General features: G+C 39.0%; 1 protein-coding gene across 1 annotated transcript in view; it reads left to right on the top strand.

Moving 5' to 3' along the window:
• The first annotated feature begins 445 nt into the window (after positions 1–445).
• The window catches only part of nrxn1a (neurexin 1a), a 208,953-nt gene continuing 184,096 nt past the window's right edge, over positions 446–25,302 (top strand). Inside the window, 5 exon segments of the mRNA XM_051123964.1 lie at positions 446–835; positions 2,907–4,057; positions 4,059–4,189; positions 10,240–10,257; positions 11,159–11,188. Coding sequence (XP_050979921.1) covers positions 3,480–4,057; positions 4,059–4,189; positions 10,240–10,257; positions 11,159–11,188 — 757 coding nt within the window. The 5' untranslated portion in view covers positions 446–835; positions 2,907–3,479.

Below are 25,302 nucleotides of genomic sequence, written 5' to 3'. Positions count from 1 at the left end.
GAATTGTTCTGTATAGTACTCAATACCAGCACGACTGTTATTACCTGTGGGCTCCTCCTGCCTACGGCCAAATCACAGCCATGCTGATGTTATTCCTCCATATTAGTCTATTTAATATAACTGCACACTGACAGTTTGCATTACAGTGCCCGTGTTACACGTATATGGTACAAGTAAAATTAAACGTTCAAATAAAGCAATAGCCTATCAAAGACTATTTTATGATCAAAAAAATTAATGTATAAATTAAATGAATTTAACTGAGGATATTACCTATCAGCATGCACACTGTAATGCAAAGTGTGAGCGAATGGACACGATCACGGATAAAGCTGTTTCCTCATCTGTATGTGGAGTTGCTAATAACGGTGAGCGCTGTCCAAGGTGCTGCAGCGCTCTCGCCCCGCCCGTCTCCATCACACACTAACCGGGAGACACGTGACGCGATGTGCTGACAGTCCCTGGCAAAGCTCGCCTGAGAAACACATCGCACCTTGTCTTGCACACAGAACAGGGAGCGATATCTTCTATTTTATACACACCGAGAAAAAAACAACAACCCTTAACATTTACATTGGAGAATTTCTTAAGCATGAACGTTTTGTACTGAATCTTAATTGGTTGTTGGCTCCATTTTGAATTTTTTAAATCTATTGGGACTTTGGAGATCCGCATACGCAATTTTATCGTTCCCATTTCTTCAGTTCATTCGACACCGATGCAGTGATTTTTTTTTTTTTAATCAGATGAAAGCCTAAATCGATGTGGACGAAATCAACCAGGTTCATCGGTGAGGTTGACCTGTCAAGGAGCGCACAATGGTCCATTTCTCAAGGTAAAATAATTAAGAATTGTGTAAATGCTATTTAAAGGCGATTTTGAGGTTGTGTGCCGTTTTCGGTGAGAGTTATGGTTGCGCTTCACGCTCTCAATGCAGTCACGCACAGGTGAGATGATGCAGCTGGGCTTTATTTGTGTTTAATTTCGCTCTACGGCCGATTCATTCGTGTTTACAGCTGGCCTTTGCTTCATCTTAAGCGATATTTGATGACTCCCTATATTTTCTGTCCTCGGCGTCTGACAGAGAGCGCGGTAGAGGCGTGTTAAAGGTGTCTTTCTCGCTCAGTTTGAGCAGATGGTGCTTGATTATTGGCTATGTTTTGCGCATCTGAGTCATCGCCAATTTTAATCAAACGAAAGGAAAAATGGACGGAAATCGTTACTGTTTTAAAGTTGGGATTTTAAAGGACAGGTATTTGCATTGTCGGATCCCGTTGATGTGAGACACTAAATCGTATACGCGAGGCTATTAGGATGATTGTGTATTGTTCGAGACTCCATCTACAGTAGCTACTGATAGCAAGACATTACCGTAATCGTTTCGCGAATACGGTAAATAAGACTGCCTTCTCAACATTAATCGCTTATGATATGTTGTGTAAGATCCATCTGTGAAAGGGGTCGGTTGTTATCTTGCTAAGTAGCCCCGTGTAAACCTGACAGTAAACACATAGGAATTCAAGCATGAAATGATTGGTTGAGATCAGTTGACAGACAGCCCAGAGGCCAGACAATTGCAGTGTCATTAATGCTTAAGAGGCGCGCGATAAGCCCCCGCCCTGGGCTCATTTTGGGATGCAGGACTTGAACTGAGTGAGGTTCACTGAATCAAACCAGATTTCCCCATTACACAGTTTCGATGCTGCCGCCCGTTTGGACCTTTCGTCAGACTGCACAGATCCTCCTGCTGAAATAACTGTAAATATGATTGCCTGTGCGTCTGACTCGGCTACATACGCTATAAAAAGATCTGTAATTATAACGGAAGAGAATGCAAAACATCACAGTAAAAACTTGCTGGGTGGTTAACTGTAATTTAGCCTTGCCATACGTTGTGATTTTATAATTTAAAACACAATCAAGTTGTAACACTTTTTTATATGTAAAAAGTATAAATTAAATATTTTATTGAGACGATTTACATGTGGTTTCTACAAAATATATATATTTTATAACTTTAGAATATGAATTGCCTTAATTATGGGGAAATTGTATGGCATTCACATTGGAGGGGTTTACGTTGCATGTCATATTAATTAGTTAATATTTACTGCATTATTCAGTGTATGCATGTAATATTGTTTTGTGTTTTTGTGTGGGAACATTGTGTTCTGTCTGTATTATTATTATTTACACAATTGCTGAAGAGACCGGTTTTGATGATGTTTAAGCCGTCATGTGACCTTCCATTATTTTACCTGTGTTATTAGAATTTCTGTTTACAGAAACAACTGATTTTAAAATAGGTTGGTATATTAACATTATACATTGAAGACTATGTTGTTTGGGACTTTAAATATGACCAGAATGGCTCATGCCTGTAACATCACTGTGTTTTTACAGTAGGTTTTTACTGTACATTTCAGGGTACTGGCGAGTAAATGTCACGAGAGAATATTTATGGAGTCACATAAATAAATAAAATGCATTTTAAATTGTATATTCAGTTTATTGTAGTTTTCAAGCTATTTTGAATATTATACATTTATTTTTGCTTGGGTGTTTGATACTGGAGGATAAAAAAAAAAAAAAAAACAAAAAACAAAAGCCACATGATGAAAGGAGTTTTCTGGTTCATAAGCCATGAATTGTAATCACTGAGAATGATAGTGAAAAAAGAAAAAAAAAACAGAGAAAAGCAACTAAAAAGTACTGCTGTAATTGAAGATTAATGCAATCAATATCAGCGTGAAATTGTTGGTTTCAATATCAATATCACTATGAAATGGTGGTTTTGTGTGTGAAAGATTGTATTGTGTGTATGCTGTCTATTTTTTAATAGAGGCCATCTTCTCTTTCTTTTCCTGTGAAGAAATTAAGATATTCTTTTTCTTTTTTTTTTTCAGATTATGGATCAGTATGTCAAAACGGATGTGAATTGAAGGTTTGTGAACACTGAGGGCCCTATTCGGGCCTGCACGTTAACACTGCAAAGTGTGCTTTTTGTCTACTTTTGATTAGTGCTGACTTTAGGCCTACACAATGACTTTTAACTAGACTTAAATGACCCTGACATTAATGACCCTGTATACCCCTAATGAACTCTCTGCTGTACAGCACTACACATGGCTGCAATTTATAGATACTTTGATGACTTGGCCCCACTGTAGCACACCTGGATCCCACTGAAGCTAAAGAGTAGCCTTATTTTTTTATTTTTTATTTTTTTTAGTAGACCAGGGCCTTAGCGACTCCCTTTATTGTTCTGATTTGTATATTTAGATTTTGAAAAAGAGTCGGCCGTAACGCAGGCCTTCTCCCTTTCTCAGTGAACAATGAGTGAATTACCCCAAATGCATAGCAGTCCTGTATGCCATAGAGAGCTCTGTTACACTTTAGGAGCACATCACTAAGAAAGCTGAATCAGTTTAGTTTCCGATTAGTTCTATTGTTAGTTGTAACTTCTTTTACCATTCACAATGAGCTTCTCAATGCGGAACGGCGCACATCTAATCTGGATAGGCCTACTGGTTTGTTGCCTCGTCGACATGGGGGCCAGTATGGAGTTCACCGGCGCAGAAGGCCAGTGGGCAAGGTTTCCAATGTGGAACGCCTGCTGTGAAAGCGAAATGAGTTTCAACATGAAGACCAAAAGTGCTCATGGACTTCTAGTGTACTTTGACGACGAGGGATTCTGTGACTTCTTGGAACTGCTCATCCACAACGGTAGACTCAGTTTGCGGTTCTCCATCTTCTGCGCCGAGCCGGCGACGGTGCTCTCCGATACCGTCAACGACAGCCGCTGGCACGCCGTGACCTTGCGCAGGAATTTCAAAAACACTACGTTAGTTGTGGACGAAGAGATAAAGTGGGTGGAGGTTAAGTCGAAACGGAGGGACATGACGGTCTTCAGCCATTTATTCTTAGGAGGGATACCTCCCGAACTGCGATCTGTAGCATTACGCCTAACGTCTTCAGCCATCAAAGATCAGGTCCCCTACAAAGGATGGATAACCAATCTGAGGGTGAACAGTTCCGAGCCGATGCTTATCGGTAGCGAGGGGAGTCAACAGCGACATTTGCGAAGCTGACCACATTTGTCTGAACGGAGGAGTCTGCAGCATCGTCAACGACGAGCCTATTTGTGACTGCTCCGAAACGGGATTCCAGGGAAAAGACTGCAGTGAAGGTAAGAGGCCTGGATTCGTCGTCTCCGTTGTTGAGGTGTTAAAATGTCTTTTCAAACACAGCCCTTTCACTTCTTTTTTCGTTTTAACATTGCACTAGTTCCTCAGAGGCAGTGCATGCTACATCATGTCTGTTCCCGGCCTCCACAACGGGCCCAGTACATTACATGATTAGATTACCGCTGATTTCGGTCAGAGAAAGCCGTTGATCTGAAGGAGATCATTTAAACAGGCTTTAGTGCCATCTGTGTCAATTCCGGAGCATCCACGAAAGCCTGTGTTTTTGATAACGTGACGTCAGCAGAGGCTTCTCGCTCTTCTTTCATGCCAAATTAACTTAATATACTCTTGACACTGCACTGGCATTACAATTAAGTATGAAAATGAAGAGTTGAATACATGCACACAAGCCCATGATTGAAGTATGATGATTTGAATATTATTCTCCCTCTGAATTTAAGGGGTTGGATGCTCTAATTACGTAATTAGCCAGATGTTTCATAGAGTCACTGTAATGACTTAGCCAAAGTTGCGATTTCAATATCACAGGAAAAATAATGACATACTCAAAACAGCATTCAGCAGCCATCACAAAGCATATATTAATCCAGCTTTACAAGTAAACCTCCACTAGTGCACTTACAGAGTTATTTTAATTACATGAGTGATTAAGGCCGTTTCTGCTTCTGTCTTTTGAAAACGGATGGTTGTACGCAACAATTCAGATTTTCATGTAAAGTCTGTTCCCTTTTGAATATGTATGTTCTGGTTGGTTTCCTAGTTTGACTTACTCCCTTGGTGTCCGATTTCACTGTTTTTATGTTCCTTCCATCTTTTTCTTCATTTTTTACAACCGTCTCTGTGGACTGATCTTGATGTTGATGGATATTGTCTGGGTTAGGCCGTAAGCCGAAGAGGCACCATGTTGCCAAGGAAACTACATACCCACTGAGTAAATTTTGCCCTCCTAAAGCACAACAGAGAGACAGTACGTTTCACTGACAAATGTTCAAACTAGAATAGCAGTCGCGACGTGGTACGGTGTTCGCTGGGCTCTCAGCGAAATGTATTGTCTAGTGGATTTGATGAGATTATGACAAAAGGGCAGGGCCCGCAGATGCTCGGCAGCTTGCTTAAAAGCAAGATGTGCCGCTCTCCAGCCCCTGTGCTGGTAGAAATGCGCATCTTTGCCGGGTGAGTCAGAACAGACCTGCCCACGCAGCTTTGAGTGGCCTCCGTCACGCGCTTTTGGATGACACATAAGGATATGTGGAGATGGTGGAGGCCACGGGACGTGTCGCTCTGAATCATTAGCGTTATTTATTTAATATGGGAGGATCTCGAGGCTAGCGGTGTTAGGCGTTGGCGCTGCCTGCTTTTCTTTTTCTTTTTTCACTTAAATTTAAATAAATAAAACTCGTATAAATAAAACTCAACCAAAATCGACACGTTTTGGAGGTCTTTGGTGAAAGAGAACCAAAGAATATTATTATATAATCATTTTGTGCAATGGAATGTTTCCATGGTTGTTAAAGGCTCTTTACTGAACCATAGATTCCAATTAAGAATCTTAATTTTTAAGAATCTTTGATCCCTCCTTTTTCTGTCTGAAATGTGCAGGTGACCTTTCGTTACGTCTTCATCTGTTTTTGTTATTAGCACAATGCCAAATCTCCAAATGCCACTATGCAGGACAGGACAGCCATTATGAAGGCTTAATTCCTCAAATGCAATAGATATAGAGCCAGCGTGGTGTTCATTAAAACAGCAGCATCGTTTTAAACTCCTCTTAGCCTAAATCTGTCCTTGCTTCGGTTATTAATGCAAATCTGGCCCGCGAACCTCCTGCTGAGGGTAAAGCAGGCCCCTTTTTGTCATTTCGTGTGTTGTCAGCTTCATGACCGAGGTGATCCGTCAGCTGACCACCGACCGCCGTTGCCAATAAAACACCCCGACTCGGATAAAAAAGGGATAGCTGCATATTAAATGGCTCATTGATGAATGGCTAGCTTTTTCATTTAGATGTATGTGCTGCTCGCTTTATCTCTGTCGTCATGGAAAAATTTGCAGTGGTGTGAGAGCGTGTGTACTTGTTTGCAGATCTCAGGCAGGAAAGGGTGGTATGTGGATTAAATATGTCCTTTCTCTCCGCACGTCCACTCCGTCATTCTCTCGACAGGCAGTTGTGGTAATAACCTTCTTTAGCAAAGCAGGTGTGGGGCTCTCAGCGGGAGAGGCAGTCCGCACTGCAAAGAATAACAGTGCTACGGGTAATGAGATATTTTTGCCCTGCTGGGGTTAGAGAAAGGGCCTTATTTTGTGTTATTATGGTTAATGCTCTTACAAGTCTGAATTGGAAAGCCAAAAGGGTCTGCTCTGTATCAGCTTGCAGCCATTGATACCTTATCTTTATGCTCTATTAACTGTATAATGTGCTCCGTCTCCCTGGTTAAAGATGGCTGTAAGGGATCTGCAATTGACGTCCGTGCGGTTTCATATGCTAGGAGACTTTGGTTGGAGAATTGGATTGTGTTGGAGGGCCTGTTTACAACAGCGATTAGATTGTTTCACCTCATCTCTTATCTTTTGTGGTGGAGCTAACGTCGTAACGGTCGGTCCCTGGCTGTTCCCTTTGTCGTTTAATGATGCAGTCGTGTTTCAAATGGAGTTTTTACCTCTGCTATTGGCTCTATGCAAATTTATTAGGGTGGTGTAGTGCAGTGTATGCCCATTAACCTCTTGCTAACGAAATAAAGGGCTTGCTTTAATTGGATACATCAGCATATTAATTTTAGTGACTCATTTAATCATGTCGCCAGGGACCTGTTTTGAAGTTGACAAAAGATAGATATTAAAGGGATAGTTCACCCAAAAAATACTTGTCCTCACGACATTCCAAACCTGCACGACTTTATTTCTTCTGCGAAACGCACACGTTTTAAACCTTTTTTGTACATTCAATGAAAATCAAGAGGCCAAAAACATTTGGACCTCATAGATTTTCACAGTATGGACACAACACAACAACTTTGAGTAAATGATGACAGAATTTTTGTTTTAGGTCTCTTTAAGTCAACAGATATTATCTGTACATTACAAGAAATTAAACAAAGTAGGTCAAAAACTGGAAATGGGTTAATTCGCTAAGGCATGCCAGTATAAAATCTCTTGACTAATAGACACTGTTGACTTTCATTGTATGAACAGGTTTGAGTAAATGATAACAGAATTTACATTTTATGTTAACTGTCCCTTTAAGTCAAAAGAAGTCAAATTTGTGCAATATGTACATTGAAATACCTTCATAAATTAAGCACTGTTAATCAAAAACAAAAAATGATTATTAGACCCCATCGACAAAAACAGATGTTGTGCTCCACAGAATAAAAGCGTTTGAACGAACAGAATTTTATTTTTTATTTTTTGGGTAAGCTGTCCCTTTAAACCGAAATACATTTGTGTAATTTGCACAATACAATACCTGCATATCTTAAGCAAATGCTAACAATGTAGGTCAAAAACAGAAAACGTATTAGGTGCTATAAAATCTCTTGGCTATTATAATATCTATGGACTCTCCATGTCTTGCAATCGACTTTCACCTTCCTTGATCCGGCAACATCGCTTGATAATCTTGAATGGAGGGGGAGACCGTGTCAAATACACTGTATATTGAGAATTCCCCTATCAGTGGCGGATGAACTCTTTCCAGATGGACTAAGCTCACTAATCTCTCTGTACTGTAGATGACTGCAATATGGAACATGCTGCACATTGCTCCCTGTGGGGGAAATGTTAAACTAGATTTGGTGAAGAGGATTAAAATCCCCATCACTGGCGCAATGACAATACATCAGTGACGTAGCGCTATATTTAGAAGCTTTTACAATAAGTACTCTTGTTTTGGGTATATTTACCAGTGGTTTAGGTTAAAGGATCTAATATTTAGTCAAATGCGAATTGGATGGAACCTGTACCGCACATTAGTCCCGTTCCAACCAGACGGTCATTATTAGAGCTTTTTGATGTTTTGTTCAATCGTTGTTGACAGCTACATCTTTAGTGACTTTGCCGCTGCGCTATGCGGAGCGTACGCTCGTCATACGATCCCTTTGGGCGAGTTCCACGCGTGTGCGTTTGAGAGTAACATGCTCTGACTTACTGAAAACTGCTTTAAACGAGCATCTGGAGCTGCAGTCCTGTTTGTAAAGGGCTGCATGAGTGCGGGCGTCACATCGTGTTTGCCCCCTGCCTGCGCCGGCCCGTGCCGGAGTAAGGGCAAACGTGTGTGCGTGTAGGTCATCCTCAATTTCTATCTCTTATTCTCTGCCAAATTCGGGGCAGTATGCAAGGCCAGCACTTAAAAGAAGCTGTCAGCTCAATGAAAGCCTGCATGTCGCTGGCTCCATGTGAGCTCTGCAGTGCTAAGGAGAGGCTACATGATCCTGATCTGTCAGTCAGTGAAATGTAAATACAGCCGCTGTTCGGTCAGCTGGCCTCTGAGAAGACCAGGCTGTTGTGCGTATGTGTGTGTGGGGTGTTCTTCCAAAATGGCTGTTGCGTCCACACACACAAATACTGTACGTCTACATTTCTGCCTTGGCCTGGCAGGTTTTATAAGAGAGAACGTGACACACATGTCTCTGCAGGATAGGCTGAAGCACAAAATCAATAGAGTGGGTCTTTTAGAGTCAGCGTAGATGGCTAGTTAGTGTTCTGTGATGGTTTAAGCTAATCAGACTGTTTAGGATTGTTTGTAGCGGTATTTTTGTATCCCTCCGAGCGGGATGAGTTTGCACATTTGTCAAAGCAAGTAGGGTTTGTCAGTCTCTTCATGAGCTGATAAGAGAGGATAGAAAATCACCTGTCATTTATCACTGCAGCACTAACAGCAAAATATTTCTTTTTCATATTTTCTGGCATGGCACGCTTTTCTGTTTATTTTGGTTTCTCCTTTGTTTTGTTTCTTCATACATTCATCAGCATTTTTGTTTTCGTGGCAGTAGTGGTGCATGCAATTTGTGTTTGGTCGGGTGGAGGAACCGGTTGCGGTAAGTCCCGGGTCATTATTCTCCTCCTCAAGATGCAAAACACGGAGGTAGGATTGGATGCTTTAACTTTAAGATAGCCAAGTCCATTTTTAGGGAGTCTTGGGGTGAGTTGATCCAGGGGCTGAAAGTGTCACCAGAAGTAAAGGTGTGTTGAATGAATGCATGAATGAAGGTAATGTACCCTTTTGTTTTAGAACAAAAAAAAAGGTCATTTGAAGATAAATAAAAAATAAAATTCAATGCAAATGGGGTAATAATAACATGACATGCATATGCACATTCAGGTATTGTACATTTCTTTATTACTGCCCTGACTGAATGATGTTGTTTCTCTTACTAGGTTCATGTTGCATCATCTACCGGCATTTTTACTTTCCGAACACGTGCGTGCTTCACATCTAGCCCCGTAAATTCCCCTCACACGCAACCGTGAACGCCATTCAAGATGTTAAAAGATACAAATTGTTTTGAAAAGTCCTTCAGCGCCCATTTTTAATATCTAATGTGCTATTTTCATTTTTTCCCAAGGGAAAACAGGCTATTTTGCTTTGCATTGCTTTGTGCAAAACAACTTCCGTGAATTAAATCCATAGCTATTAGGGATCCCGCCATTTTTTCCCCCCGTCTTTCAGTTTAGTTTTAATTCCGATTTGCATGTTTGCGCATGTTCATTGATATACTGTGAAGGGTCAATTTCACCATGTGTTTTATCAGCTTCTGAACGACTTAATAATGTGTTATCATCATCTCACCATGGAACAACGCTCTTTCAAAGTACTATAGACTCAATGAGATTAGATCTTGAGGAGGACAGAGGACACTTAAAGTCAAATAAACCCTCTAGTCTCCGCATTTTCCATGGTAATGAATGTTTGGCCTGGGCACAGGATGATAAGACGCATGGTAACCACGGTAATCCTCAAGGCTGGGCCACCTTCCAGTCTGCATGCTTCTTAATCAATGTCTCCTTCTCTCTCTTCACGCCTCGGCCGCCCCTCCAGAAGAGGCCTATGTAGGAGGTGGGTAGATGTTTTTTCCTTTCCTATTTTCTTTTCATCCGACCCCTGTCCCTACTCATGTACTTCTCTCTGTCTTCATATTTCAACCCGTTCTTTTAGAAATATTCTGTATTTCCTATTTTATTTGAATACGGTACACAAACAGTAAGTGGAACTGGTGTACAACACAGGTAAAAGGTATGCACTTCCTTAATTGTCAGTAAAGCCTGGAGAAAAATGGACATTTAAAGAAACAGACACGTGAAGCGTCAAATAGTAAATAAATTACGTTGAAACTCACATACATACACATGAAGTGTTCACTAATGAACCAGTCTGACAGGTAAGTGCCGTAGGCAAATGACAGAATCTCCTATTTCTTACTAATTTAAATACAGTTAAGGCAAAAACGTACATTTTCGAGATTTAGATTCTTTTTTTTGGCTGTGGCTTACAGGAACCTAAACAGACTTCCTATGAAAGATGAAATGGGTAATACTGATTGATCTTAATTTAAAATGTAGGTATTTTGCTATTGTTTTGACAGATTTTTGTCTGCAACCTAACTTAATTTTGTTAAGATCCAATCTGTGTATGTCATCATCTTCCTGTGGAAGGTTGACCAGGCGGACGACATGTTTGATGTATGGCGACAGCAAAGTGATATTTTTTCTTTTCTAATCTAGATTTGTCTCTTTCGAGTGTGACCGATAAAGCATTGCAACCGCTGGGTTGAGGAAATGCTTTTTGAATGTTCCCTCACACCCACTCTCTCCCTCACCTCTTGACCCCACCCCACACCCCCTCCCCCACCCCACACCACGGGCATCTTCCGCTCAGACGATGCCCGCGCCTCAATGTGACAGAAAACCTTCCCATGATCCCGTTCTCTGTGCTGACTGTGCTCTTGTCTTCCCTTAAGGTCTTGCGCACCTGATGATGGGCGACCAAGGTATGGGTTCAATTTCTTACTCACCTTTTTGCCTCCATCAGCCACTCCCTCCTCCATCTCTCTGCCTCTCTCTCACACTGCCTTGTGCTGAATCCTCCTCATCTCCCTTCACTGCTGGTAGGGATTTACTGGGGCTGCTTTCTTTCTGGCTTGGCGCTGAGTCAATGGATGGTTTGGTCTTTTCCATTTTTTCCCCACCCTCTCCTCTGTCTCTCCTTCGCTCGCTCTCTCTCTCTCTGTCTTTCCGCTTTAACTTCCCTTCAACCCATCTCCCAGCTTCTTTTGCGCTTTAGTTTTTCATTCTCTCAACAGCCCCGCTATTCCATTGCCGCTTGCCAACTTCATTTTCATATAGAGGGGGAAAAAATACTTTCAACCCAGTGGATGGTGTGAGTTACAGGGACTTCTCTCAGGGGTTTGTTCACTCTTTGTAAATGTGCTAGTCTGTATTCTCAAGCTTCGAAACTGGAAAGCATTAGCCGTCTGTTCGATATTCATGCATTCTCCCTCATCTCTCTCATCGTCATGTTCTGGCATGTATCGCGATAGGAAGCTTCCATCTCCTCTTGCCTGCCTCCGCAATGCATGGAGTCTCTACTGAACGTAACCTTTCATTTTTCTGTCTCTGAATCTAACACGCGGTCATGATTCTGACTGTTGCCTCTTTCCTCTCCTTTGTATTTTCCTGTATCTCTCTGGACTTTCTCTTCATGGAACCATTATATCAATATCATAGGGAAAAGAAAAGGTATATAATGCTTCTTTCATACTATGTAATGATGTAGTTTAACTTGAGCTCTTTAAGCTCTCCATGTATATTCCTGTATCTGTGGCTTTACACATGCATCTGTTTATTTTGTGTTTGTGGTACTGAAGTCACACTGATTTTTCTGTGTCACTCCCTACAAATATGACGAGGGGCTGGAAGGTAGGTGAGATGTCAAATGGGAATGCATCATTGTGCGATCTGTCGACGAATGTAATGTAAAGGAAAACAGCACATTTTAATTAGTCTGCTAGTATAATTAAGCTGTATTGAAAGCCAGTGCACAGGAAATGTAGATGCATTATTATCGACAACATAAAATCTATTAGTTCCTAAAGGCAATTTGTCATAATTTGCAGTGTTACAGTAATAATAATAAAATATAGTGATTAGATAGTGAGGTTTATCTCGATTGTTTATATATATATACATATAAAATACTGACCACACAAAAGAGTTGACGAGGGCAAAAAAATCAGGTAAGAGCACTTCAAGATACTCGGATTTTCATATTCTGCAGACATTTATCTCTTTTAGAGCATTCCATACAGCCTGTACGCACCAATGCATATTAATTTAGTAGCACTTTACTGCTCTTTGATATTAAATTACAATTTTTGAAGAGTCCGGTGAGATCCAGCCAAGGTAAGTGGACGGCACCCGGCACTATCACGACTGCAAGCGCTCACATCCTGCACTCTGCTCACAGACCACTGCATGCTGGTTTATCCACTGAACTTTAAACACACGTAGACTGACGGGGTTATTCACCGTGGTTTGAAATATGAGGGATTCGTGATAGGCGGAGCAGGTAGGTGTGCTTTCTGTCTTTCGCGGGTCTCTTTGATTGTGCTCTGTAAGGCATTGACACCCAGGCCATCACGCTATCCTGAATGGGCTAATGCCCACAGGAGATGTGGGGGCTTCAGGCTTCTCTTAGCACATTTGAATACATTTTCAGAGGCATTTATATTTTCTCTCATTCCATTTTCTCATAGAAAATTGGTTTTCATCTGTCTGTAAAATTGAATGAAATGGTGCGTGTGGTGGCTGACCTTGCCAGCAGGGTCACGCTGGCATTATCAAATGAATTCTGCATTGTGTTATTTTTCTGAAGATGTATGTTTGTGTGTGTGAGGACCCCACGGTTGTTGTAGAGAAGGGAAATTAAGTGAAATTTGCATTTCTTGTTCATTTATATTCTGTTTACTGTTCTCATAGCATCCTCCTAATTGCACACATTTCGTTACGTGCTTCAGTGAAGTCCTGCAATTAAATTTAAACAATTACAACACAAATTTACCAATAATTGCAGCCTAATTAATTACAAGGCAGCACGTAATACAATCAGAGATTCAGGAAAACTTCTGTTTCATCTCAATCCTAATATTGGGATGTTTAGTTGAGCTCTGCATGGATAGGAATATAAATTACCAGCACGTCTGAACTAAATATATACAGATAAAATCTATTCTTATTACTTTCATGCATGTTAAATGGTGAGAAGGCAGTCAAAGAGTGCCCGAACTAAATAACAGAGTGAACATTTTCAGTTGCAGTTCAATTTTAATTAAGCTATGACTGAATATGATAACTGAAGTTATAAAAAAAGGTTTTAGCATTAGCTATTCTGTTTCTCCTAAAGGAGTGTTTAAACGTGAGATAAAGTTCTTAAGCGAAAAATAGGAAAAGCGCATCTATCACCCTGCGATTTCACATGCTTGTCGTCTTAGCATTTATAATGAAAGTTTGGGCTGCTTTTCACAAAGAGCCCCACAAGATTTGGAGTGTTGCAAAAACACTACATGCAAAGTTCTTACAGCAGACTGAAGGAAGGTTTAGTTAATAAAACCCTAAGGAAAAAGCTTGATCATTTAAAGAACAAAATTATTTTTTTTGATTAAGGCCATTTGTTACAGTTACATTGTTAAAGGGAACCACAGGTATTAAGACTTGCCTTGTATGCCTTAATATAACATAAATGATGTCTTTTACTGAAATATGTAGTAGAAAACCCATAAGAGATTTACTTTATTTTAAAAAATCCATATCGTTTTAGACATATTTTGGACTATGGAGAGCACCATTATGATGTGAAATGGTTGCACTTGGTGAGCTGCTGGTGCTACCTGTTGCTATTTTTACTACAACATGACTTGGATAATAAAATACTGATACGATGACCACAGCTACTGAAAGAGCTTACAGGTGGACATGAATACAAGTGTAAAGCTTAAACCAAATGCTGTACCATCAGTTTTCCCTAAAAGGAGTCTAAATTCACAAATATCGAGTGAAATCCGCACTGAGAAACTCCTTCAGTGACTGCGGCGTCATGACAAGCATCGGCATGTTTAAATCCTGCCAGGATGGCATCTAGTGTTTCTTGTCTCTGCCATTTGTAGGCGCTTTCAGTAGCTGTGGTCTACTAAAAGCCTCAAAGGCATCCAGTGGAGAGAACAAAAAACAAAGACGTGGGTCTTCAGGAAGTTTTATTCATCTGCGAGCATCTTCCCATTCTTTTCTTTTCTTCTTATCACTAGGAAAAGCAGTAAAGACTTACATCGCTTCTTTTGTTGACCTTTGACTTAAAAGTACAAGCAAAAGCCACACAATGTGGCATTGTATCAGTATTTTATAAACCAAGTTGTGTTGTAGTAAAAATAGCAACAGGTAGCCCCAGTAGCTCACTGAGTGCAACCATTTCACATCATTGAAGTAATGGCGCCCCATAGCTCAAAATATGTAACAATGTGGATTTTTTAAATAACAGAAGTCATTCATTGGTTTTCTGCTACATATTTTAGTGAGAGACATTGTTTATGTTATATTAAGCCATACAAGTCTTAATATCCATGGTTCCCTTTAAATATAAATTACCAGGTAAACTGACGTTGTGGTAACATGGTATTAGGCAAGGAAATAATATATAAGAATGTTGTTGTATAATTATTTAAAATAAAAAATATAATAAAATGTAATATGAATGAATTAACCTGCTAGATTAAAGGAGAAGTCCACTTCCAGAACAAAAATTTACAGATAATATACTCACCCCCTTGTTATCCAAGATGTCCATGTCTTTCTTTCTTCAGCTGTAAAGAAATTATGTTTTTTGAGGGAAACATTTCAGGATTCTTCTCCAGATAATGGACTGCTATGGTGCCCTGATTTTGAACTTCCAAAATGCAGTTTAAATGTGGCTTCAAATGATTCCAAATGCAGTTGTAAACGAGGAAGAAGGGTCTTATCTGGCGAAACGATTAGTTATTTTTTATTTAAAAAATACAATTTAAACACTTTTTAATCTCAAACTTTCATCTTGTCTTGCTTTCCCTGAACTCTGTGTACTCTGGCTCAAGACAGTTAGGGTATGTCAAAAAACGCATTTTCTCCCTCAACTTCAAAAATAATTTCAAAATCATCTTATATCACTGCAGAAGTTCCGACCCAGTCTTTACAAAGTCAACATGCAAAGAAGATTAAGCACCCTTAACAAAAAAGGTAAAACAGTGATATAGGACGATTTTGAAGATGAGGGAGAACATGAGATGGGAATTTTTCGACAAACCCTAACTGTCATGAATGGGGGAAAAAAAACAGGCAGAGAGAGACAAGACGAGCGTTTGACATTAAAAAGTATAAAAATTGTATTATTGTTCGATCATTTTGCTAGATAAGACCGTTCTTCCTCGGCTGGGATCGTTTACAACTGCATTTGGGATCGTTTGAATCCGCATTTAAACTGCATTTTGGAAGTTCAAAATTGGGGCACCATGGCAGTCCATTATATGGAGAAAAATACTAAAATGTATTCCTCAAAAATCATAATTTCTTTACGGCTGAAGAAAGAGAGACATGAACATCTTGGATGACAAGGGGGTGAGTACATTATCTGTCAATTTTTGTTCTGGAGGTGGACTTCTCCTTTAAGTCTCAGCAATAGTAAATATTAAAGGCATAACTGCATGTACCCTCTTCTTTTACCTGTAGTTCTTAACAAATTTTTTCTACTAGATCACATGTTTAGAGACCTTTGAAGATCAGGGGTCCTTTGAGCAATGTCCTTGCTTTCAGCATGAATGAACTCTAAGCCCTCACACAGACTTATTTTTTGTTATATTTATATGCGTGCTTCCCGCTGGGAATGCATAAACCCATTTTACTTGACATTAGCCGGATCGAAGACAAGTGCAAATATCTTATTAAAATAAGTGCCGAACAGCATAGATGAAGTGTGCGTCGGTGAGATTGAGCTTGTCTGCTCTTTGCAGCCGTATTACTGTCGTTCTTATGCTAAGTTGCTTTGGGGAGGATAAAAGATGTGCGGTAATACGGGTGGTGCGCAGAAGGCCGGTGGGTCTAATTGCTGTCATTTCACACGGAGAGAGCCTGTGAAGCTGAATCGTTGCTGCAGGCACTGTAAAGCCCGGTTCACAGGTGGGACTACACCGACTCCAAATTAGAATTCTTTAAGTCTAATTGACATGACGGCATAAAGAATACCAACAGCTTGGGTATTTATAGTAAATCCTCTGAATTGTAACCTCCTGCACCTGTTTAAATGAGCAGTGTTGTGGTAGAAGTGTCAAATTTGTTCTATCCCTAAAAGGTCTTTTCTGTTGCGAGTGAAATCATCCAGGGAGCTTGTTCCATTTCACATGTTTAGCTTTTGCTATAATCTAAAATGCTAAATGCTAAAAATGCTGCGCTGGCTGCTTACAGTCGTTTTTCCTTGCCAAGAAACGCACTTCAGATACCATCACTCACTTGTGTCATTGTCACAGATGACCCTGTGTGTGATAGGAAGAAGAAAGCCTGCTGTGACGTGTTGATCAATACGTATTTAAAATCCCATTACGCCTGCCGTTGCACATCGGATGCCTCGTTAATGTAATTACAAAAGTGGAACGGCCTCTTAAATTACTACAACCGTACCTTTGCTGACTTGCCACTGTCGCATTCATTCATACACTGTGATGTATTAAATAAAACATAGAGAAAATAGTGTACAGTAAGTGCATGCTGGTGGAAGACGCCAGTTGGTTTCTGTTGTTTAAAAAAAAGGCAACTCACTAACCTGCTAGCTAAACCACAATGTCAATATTTAGAATAAATCAATATCGCTACCTCACAGACACAGGTGATTAAAGATTAAAAGATGGTAATCTACTCTGCACCTAGGATTTATGTGAGACTTTGTGTACAGGCTAAAAAACAAGTACGAACTGACCAACTGTTTATCTTAATTGTAGCGTAAGTCATACAAGGTCACACATTTCGGTTAGAAGGACTTCATGCAATCTAACAGCTGCTCATCCATCACAAATCCCATCACCTTACTCTGTTCTCATTCAACGCTCTTTGACACAAAACTTCAAAGACTTTTTTTTTATAAGGAAGAGAGGCAATGTTTCAGGCATGCTGCCAATTGGAACTGCTGCTGTGTAGCTCGAAGTATAAAAAAAGTCAAGAAAGAGAGAAAAGAACATTTTTTTCTTCTTTTTTTTTTGAGGAAGAGTATGTTGTGTTATTTATGGATTTAATACTGCCTCCAGACTCCCAGTTTTCGTATCTACAAGACACCAGTCCTATGCTAGACCTTATCTTAAATTGGGTGCACATTTCAATCAAACACAGAGTTTCAGTTGGAATCATTTCGGATGATATTTCGCTCAAAAGATATAAATAAATGGAAAAAAAATACATTAGAACGTCAATGTCAAGTGGCCTAATGTCATATTTTTTTGTAACAGAAGAGTTTTGTTTGTAGGAATTTCCTCTGCTGATTAGCAGTCATGTAATGATGGAGGGGTTGTTCTTTCTCGTTCATTTCTGAAGCACTCTCCACTAATCTTTTCAAGCCACTTCAGATTTTTAAAGCAGAAACAATCGAGATAATACAGGTAAAGTGAGACACTTTCTAACAATTCGTCATCGGTGTTGGTTAATAATTGAGATGCAAGATTGCAGCAGTTGCATTTGTAAGGAAGAAAACAGAGGTATGATACGATAGACCCAGTATTATGTGTAATTTAGATGCATATAAATAAATATGTATTAGTTTTTCTTTCATAGGTGGTAACTGATGTGCATTTCTATAACTACAAAATATTTAAAATGGCTGCCAGTATAAAGTATCGACATAGTCAGATAATGAAATGTTGTTTGGTTGCCTCCTTCTGAATATTTAACTAATCATTGTCTAAGGAAACCATTTAAACCAATTATTTAGTGTCTCATTTACATGTCATTAAACACATCTGTGGTTAAGGCAACATGTGCAGATAAGCTTTTTCAAATTTAGCCAAAATATCAAATTAATTCAAATTAATGAGAGCGAATGACAGGGATGCACAGGTGAGATATTGGATGTAATGGTGTTCTTCTTTCATGTATAAATTAAAAGTTCTGTCACAAAACCCTAGATGGCGCAGTCTGATACATTCTCCATGGCACAACAGCCAGTGAGCTTTCTGCGTAACATTCAAATACTCAGTGCTTGCTGTAGCAGTTGCGGCGCACTTCAAAAACCCTTCCCCTTCCCCAGCTCCACCTGTATAGATCTGCTATGGGGTGATTCATGTGTTATATATGGTGGTTATTTCATATGTGCAGCAGCAGTATTTCTTACATGCTCACAGCAGCATGTTTGTGGATGTATTGGCAGTAGCAAGTTTCAGTAATAGCAGAGCAGATCTATTCCGCCAAGACCAAACACATTAACACTGTCATGTGTATTACCATGATAAACTCTTCGAGACTTGTCATGACAGAAATACAAAGTTCTGTCATGAATCTCTAGATGACGTAGTCCAATAACTCAATCTGATATAATGACATCATTATTCATGTGACGCAGCTGATTGGTTTCTTTTCGTATCAGCAGCCAATGAGCTTGCTGCTTAACATTTAAATGCTCGGCTAGTGTTTGCTGTAGCAGTTGCAGTGCCGCACCTTCCCCAGCTCCACCTGTATAGATCTAGATCACCCTGTATGGGGGTGATTTTGTGAATGTTGTATATGGGGGTTATTTCATATACATTTGTTGAGTGATTTGTTCCATTAATTTACTGTAATCAAAAGTGTTGCATTAATATTTGGAGAGAGTATAACTCGTCATTTAGTATAGAGATTGTTTTAAGATAACCTGGGGGATATCATCTGGTTATGTAAAGCATAATTAGCACAAATATATGCAAATAAAACCTGCTGTAAATATAAGTTTCATGAAAATGTAATTATGTATCAGCCTTCCAAACATGAATGACTGGTGAAAGCAACGATTGACCAATCAGAGTCGAGCATTCCAGCTAGCTGCATAAGAATTTGCATAATAATTTTAACCGAGGTACGCTACCAGTCAAAAGTTTTTGAACAGTAAGATTTTTGATGTTTTTTTTAAAGGAGTCTCTTCTGCTCATCAAGCTTAGATTTATTTGATCCAAAGTACAGCAAAAGTAAAATTTTGAAATATGTTTTAAAAGAACTGTTATCAATTTGAATATATTTTAAAATGTAATTTATTCCTGTGATTTCGAAGCTGAATTTTTAGCATAATTACTCCAGTCTTCAGTGTCACATGTTCCTTCAAAAATCACTCTGATTTGCTGTTTGAAAACATTTATTATTATAATGTTGAAAACAGCTGAGTAGATTTTTCAGGTTTCTTTGATGAATAGAAAGTTCAGAAGAACAGCATTCATCTGAAATAGAAATCTTTTGTAACATTATAAATGTTTTATCATCACTTTGATCAATTTAAAGCATCCAAGTTAAACAAAAATATTAATTTCTATAATAATTATTTTATAATGTTACAACAGATTTTTATTTCAAATAAAGGCAGATATTTTTAATAGTAATTTTGGATCAAATAAATGCAGGCTGGGTAAGCAAAAGATAATTCTTAAAAAAAAACAAAAAAACATAAGAATCTTACTGTTCAAAAACTTTTGACTGGTAGTGTATTCTGAGAAAAAATTGATTAAAAATATTGCTAGTATATCTATTGCATGAACTAATGTTAGCGAACCTTACTGTAAAGTGTTTCTGAGAAATATACACAAAATGATATGTAATTAAGCACTAGTGTCCCACTTTATCCGTGTTCATCCTACACAGTTTGCCGGGTTTTCAGCAGATAATGCAAGCGATTTATGGGGGTGGTTATTTCCCAACATTTATTCAATTGGAGCAGTCTGTAATGGAGGGCAGCTCATTTCATGGGGTTCAGAGGCATGGCTAACCCCATCAGAGCGGCAGACATTTTAGGATTGTGTCTGGGCTAAAGGTGCTGAATACTCAGACAGTCAGGGGACCACGATGAGTTCTCCGTCGCCATTTATGTAGAGCCGATCATTGTTAATAAGATGATTTTCTCATTAAATTCCTATAATGAAATTAAAAAGTAATCAGCAGATGTCATTCATGCGTTTTTAGGATGGGGGGTTTATCTTTGGGAAAGGCGAAAGGATTTCTTGATAGGTCAGTCTCGCTGCTGAGAGACACTTTAATCTCAAATGCCACTATGCCAGACCAATTCAAAATGTATTACCCACCTCTTCTAAATGGATTTCAACTGAACACTGACATCAGTGGCCCCAATTTGCTAGCATGAATGCAGTGTACTGAAATCTAAGAATATAATATTCACCGTTGATATTTAGAGAATCAAGCTGCAATATTGTGTAGATGGTTTTTAATTTATGTTGCATTTTTTCTCTTTATGCAAATTAAAGCTGAATAGAAAAGATGTTTTCTCTCTTACATGGAGAAGCAACATTACACAGTATTATTTAACAGTGCCATTTATATTTACTGTGAGCCATGCCATCGTCAAGTAATAGCTAGCAGCGTTAGATTATTATATATAATTATGTATATAATTATACTTGATAGCATATTTATTTTAAGCATTACATTAAGACCTAAATGACCCTCATAAAAACAGTGTGATATTACCAGATATTATATCCATACGTATTACACTGCAAAGTGTTGTATTGCAATCAGCAAGGCAAAAATGGGGCAAAAAAAGATGCCTTAATGAAAGGGAGGAATAGATAGGTTCTGTCTTTCTCTCCTTTGGAGTTGAAGCAACACTTTTATCTTGTTGAAGGAGAGGAACATGCTGAGCCTAATTTGCTAGAGCAATGCTCGCTGGCAGTATTTTTCCATCAGGTCAAGCTATTTTGAAATACCCTCAAGGTGTGATAGTGCTTGGACTCATTGTTGTGGTGTGCCTGCCAGAATGTCATTACCAGCATTGGTAGGTGGGTTCTTTCCTCATCCACTGCACTGCACGTTCGCATGCGCGCCGGGGTGAGTTGATAGCTGATGTAACCTTTTGGAGGAGATTTAGGATATTGGCCTGTAAACATTTAATTAGTTGAGGTCTATCACTGGCTTTTGATAGTGATTGGCATTCTTGGTTTGTGTGCTGTGCTGGGGAAGATGTTTACTGTAGAAATTGAAGCTTTGCGAGCTGCAAGCAAGTCATAATTGAAGTGGTTCAACTACACTCAAGTATTTCCTTCACAAGGTTTTTTCTTTTTCTTTTTTTGTAGCTATTATACAAGTCATTGCATAAAAGCTCATAGAACTTAATTATATGAGTAATATCTTTTTTTAAACTCACATATATTGGAGCCATGGCAAGAGGTGAATGGAGTTCATGGCATTAGAATCCATTTGCCTGTATTGAAAAAGGCAATTGACAATAAATAAATAAATAAATAATCCAAAACAGCAGGCAGAGTAACATAGTTATAACAAAGTTCTAAATATAGTAGAGCAGAGATTCTGCAAACAAATCATTAAGTAATCATAAGGAATCATAAGGAATAATACAAAAGTCAGGCAAAAGAGTTTGATACACATTATGAAAACAATGGTAGTACAGAACGCTTGGTAAGGCGGAATATCTGGCAGTACTTCAAAATGGGTGTATAGGGATCATGGTTCGAATAAAGTACAATCAGGAAGTGGTGGGATAAATAGTCCATGGGTGTGACAAAAATTATGCAATATCATTTATAATTCACACCATAGAAACATATTTTTTGTATTTTCTAAATAAATAAACATTGCACATGTAAATTTTACACCAAATACCAAGGTTGTGCACCATTCGGAATTGCATTGAGAATGTTTTTTTTTTTTTTTTTTTTAATTCAGTCTGGTTTATGGAATTTAAATTTAGTTTAATTTGGAATTGTTAATTAGAATTTGGTTTGAATTGATGAATCTGAATGTAAGGAATCAGAATTAAAGTAATTAAAGTAATTAAGTAATTCATATAACTGTTTTTTAAATAGGCAAGATAGAAAGTTTGTCAAGACTTTTTGGTTTGTCAAAGGCTTGTTTAAAGTTTTTACAGGGATGGCAAAATTTCAAAATCCCTGGCAGAGTTTCTGGCAGGTTCTTTTTAGATTTTGGTAGCCTGAAATAAATGTATCTAGCCCAAATAAAAAGAGACCTTTTTAATTAAAAAAATAAAATAAAAATTGGATAGGAGTTAAAAGAAGAAATTTTATTTCACTAGGGTAAAAAATGAATTTAAGGCTTTTTATGGCCCTTTTTAAGAGCTGAACAAATAAAATTAATATGATATGAGCAAGGTAGAGCAATGTCTGTTGTAACACATTAAACCATAAAATGACATGATTTACAGTTCAGAAACAAAAACTTTTGTTTTCACAAAAACAAAAAGTGTTATAAAATGATAAAAATCACATTCCAGCCTTTAAACCGTTTCAAAGTCCCTTTAAAGCAAGTCATTTCACTTGGTAGCCATCTTTGAAATGCCTCTCGGGCTGGGCTTTACTGATTAGTGATTGGCTCTTTTATTCAGAAGGAGGGACTTCTTTTCATAAAGTGGCTATATTGAGTGTTGCATTTTTCCCTTTTCAAAACTATATGAGTGACGCATCTTGCGTATTTTATAGTCTTTGACCATTATTAGGAAAAGGAATGAGTCAAACATATAAATTACTATATTAAAGCAAATATCTCTTACTGTCTTAATTGTCTTGATTTTTAGAAGGCACATTAGCTTCTTACACATTTACATGTTAAGTGTTTGTTGCATAAAAACATAGGTCGATATTTGCATTGATCTGAACATAAACAGCAGTAAGGCTTATTGAAAATGGGTGGGGCTAGGTATGAAACAGCAGAAATATAGTTGTTTCCTTTGTAACGGCTGTACAGTTTTATATGTTCAGTAAATTTCAATTCAGTTTCCTGTGGGGCGTGGCCAATTCAATTCATTTTCACTCACATAGATTGAAAGGGAGCTAAAATTTCATGCCAAATATAGCTAGACCAGAATGAGATGAATGGATGGTTTTCTCCAGGTTTTATTGGTGTTTTGGATCTTGTAGCTGCGAATCACTGACCGAAAGATCTGAAAGAGCTCTGTGTTTTGCTTTGCATTAAACATAGAAGTAGAAAGTCGTGACAACCATCCAAAAAGCGGAAAATAGAATGAAAGAAAACAAAAAGAGAAATCATTGGCAACACAAATCAATACACAACGGACACACAAGCTCCCCAGGTGAGCAAGACGGAGATCAGACGTTGAATCGATAGCCTGCAGTCAATAGAGGAGAGTGACTGAGGTGATGGAAAACTATATCCTGGGCAGACAAGCGAGGGCACGGTCCCTGAGGCGGAGGGGTGGGGGCCCCTAAGCTGAGCTTGCACGAGCGTTTCATTTTCAGCGGGAATACGTCCGACCTTGGTTATTTAAGATCAGCATAAATCTCCCTTGAGTAGAGCTGGCAGTATCTCACTCCCTGTTGTGCCACTTATCTTCATAGAGCATCGTTTGCTAGCAGCCAAATTGTCAAGAGATTTTTTACTTTATTTATTCTTTTATACCTCGGTAGCAGATGTGATATCGTGATTTATTGTTGTTTCAGCAAGTTGATGCCAAGAATAAACAGGACGCTTATCTGTATTCTAATTTCTGATAGAGCTCCTACAATAAAGCACTGTAGCTGGCGTGACCTTTAAAAGCGATTAAACATACAAACACGCGCATTCGAAAATGAACCTTAAATACACACGCACGCGCACAAAGATTTTTTTTCAAGCTCTGAAGTGATGCGTGATGACAGCTTGTGTATTGAAAAGCAGTAAATATGCATGAGAAAGGCTGCTAAGCATTTTCCTCTTCACAGTCGGTGGATTGTGAAGAAAGATGTGGATTGTGTGACTCACATCTCATGAGTCATAAAGCTTATGCATTCATAGTCGCTCCTTTAAGTGCCATATGTGAACTTCAAATTCAGGTTGAGACTAAATTTAAAAAATAAATAAATAACCAGTCGGATCCCCGCGGCTAGTTGCCCTTAAAGGTTTGCGATGCAAAACGATAAACAGACGGACAGCTTCTGTGCGATTGATTGACAGGTATTTTAATGAAACCATAAACAGAGCTGTTTTGCCCCACTGCAGATTCAAGTGCAAATTCAAGCCGTCCTCTTGAGGTAATTGTAATACCTTAATTAACAGAACACATGAATGCGTAAAGGCCTCAGAAGGGAAAATACATATTTAAATCTTTCCGTTTAGCCCACTTTGATGAATTTCAAATTCCTCGCACTGAAGGGATGGGGGGAGCGCCCCCGCGGGAGAATGAGCTCTGCCATTTCCCCATTCCTCTTGACCTGCCAAGTCTGTTGCGGCCGGCACCAGTCGACCTCCCTGGGGGTGCGCGGGTACTCATTAATCTCCGGCCCGCTGTCCCAAAGGGGGCAGAGTAATTGTTTAATAGTAGATACTGAGAGATCATGATTCTCTCCGTTTGACATTTATGAGGTCATCAGTGTCTCTCTACATTAATGCACGTATTTATTCACGCGACACGGCCGGGGCTTTACGGATATCCGGCGAACCGCACGGCCAGCTGCACATAATAAGGGTATCCGCGTGACATTTCTAATGAGTGTGTAATTTGCTCAACGATGCAATTACATCACTGATATAATGATGGGCTGTGATTGACATCGTGTGTGTTTTAATAACAAACCTCGGTGACATGTTTTGCACGGAAAGTGTTGTGTGTCTTGCCCTCGCTGGTATTCCTTCTGTTTGCTTAATTGTTTTGCTAATTATCCTGTAATGGCATAATGTTTGCCACTCTATATGTCAACTCTAAAAATATGCCGCCATTTATATTTCTGACACGAGCTGTGAGCTCTCTGAATTCCAATGAGTGTGGATTGCTAAATATATATTAGGGTATAATTGATTTCGGGCCATGGACTGGCTGTAGTTACCCCCTTATTAAAACGGAAACCTCTTGTCATTAAAACCTTCCAGGCCAATTAAGCCATTG

This window comes from Labeo rohita, chromosome 12 (assembly GCF_022985175.1).
Source record: "Labeo rohita strain BAU-BD-2019 chromosome 12, IGBB_LRoh.1.0, whole genome shotgun sequence".
Taxonomy (NCBI): Eukaryota; Metazoa; Chordata; class Actinopteri; order Cypriniformes; family Cyprinidae; genus Labeo; species Labeo rohita.
This window is presented reverse-complemented; position numbering and strand designations above follow the sequence as displayed.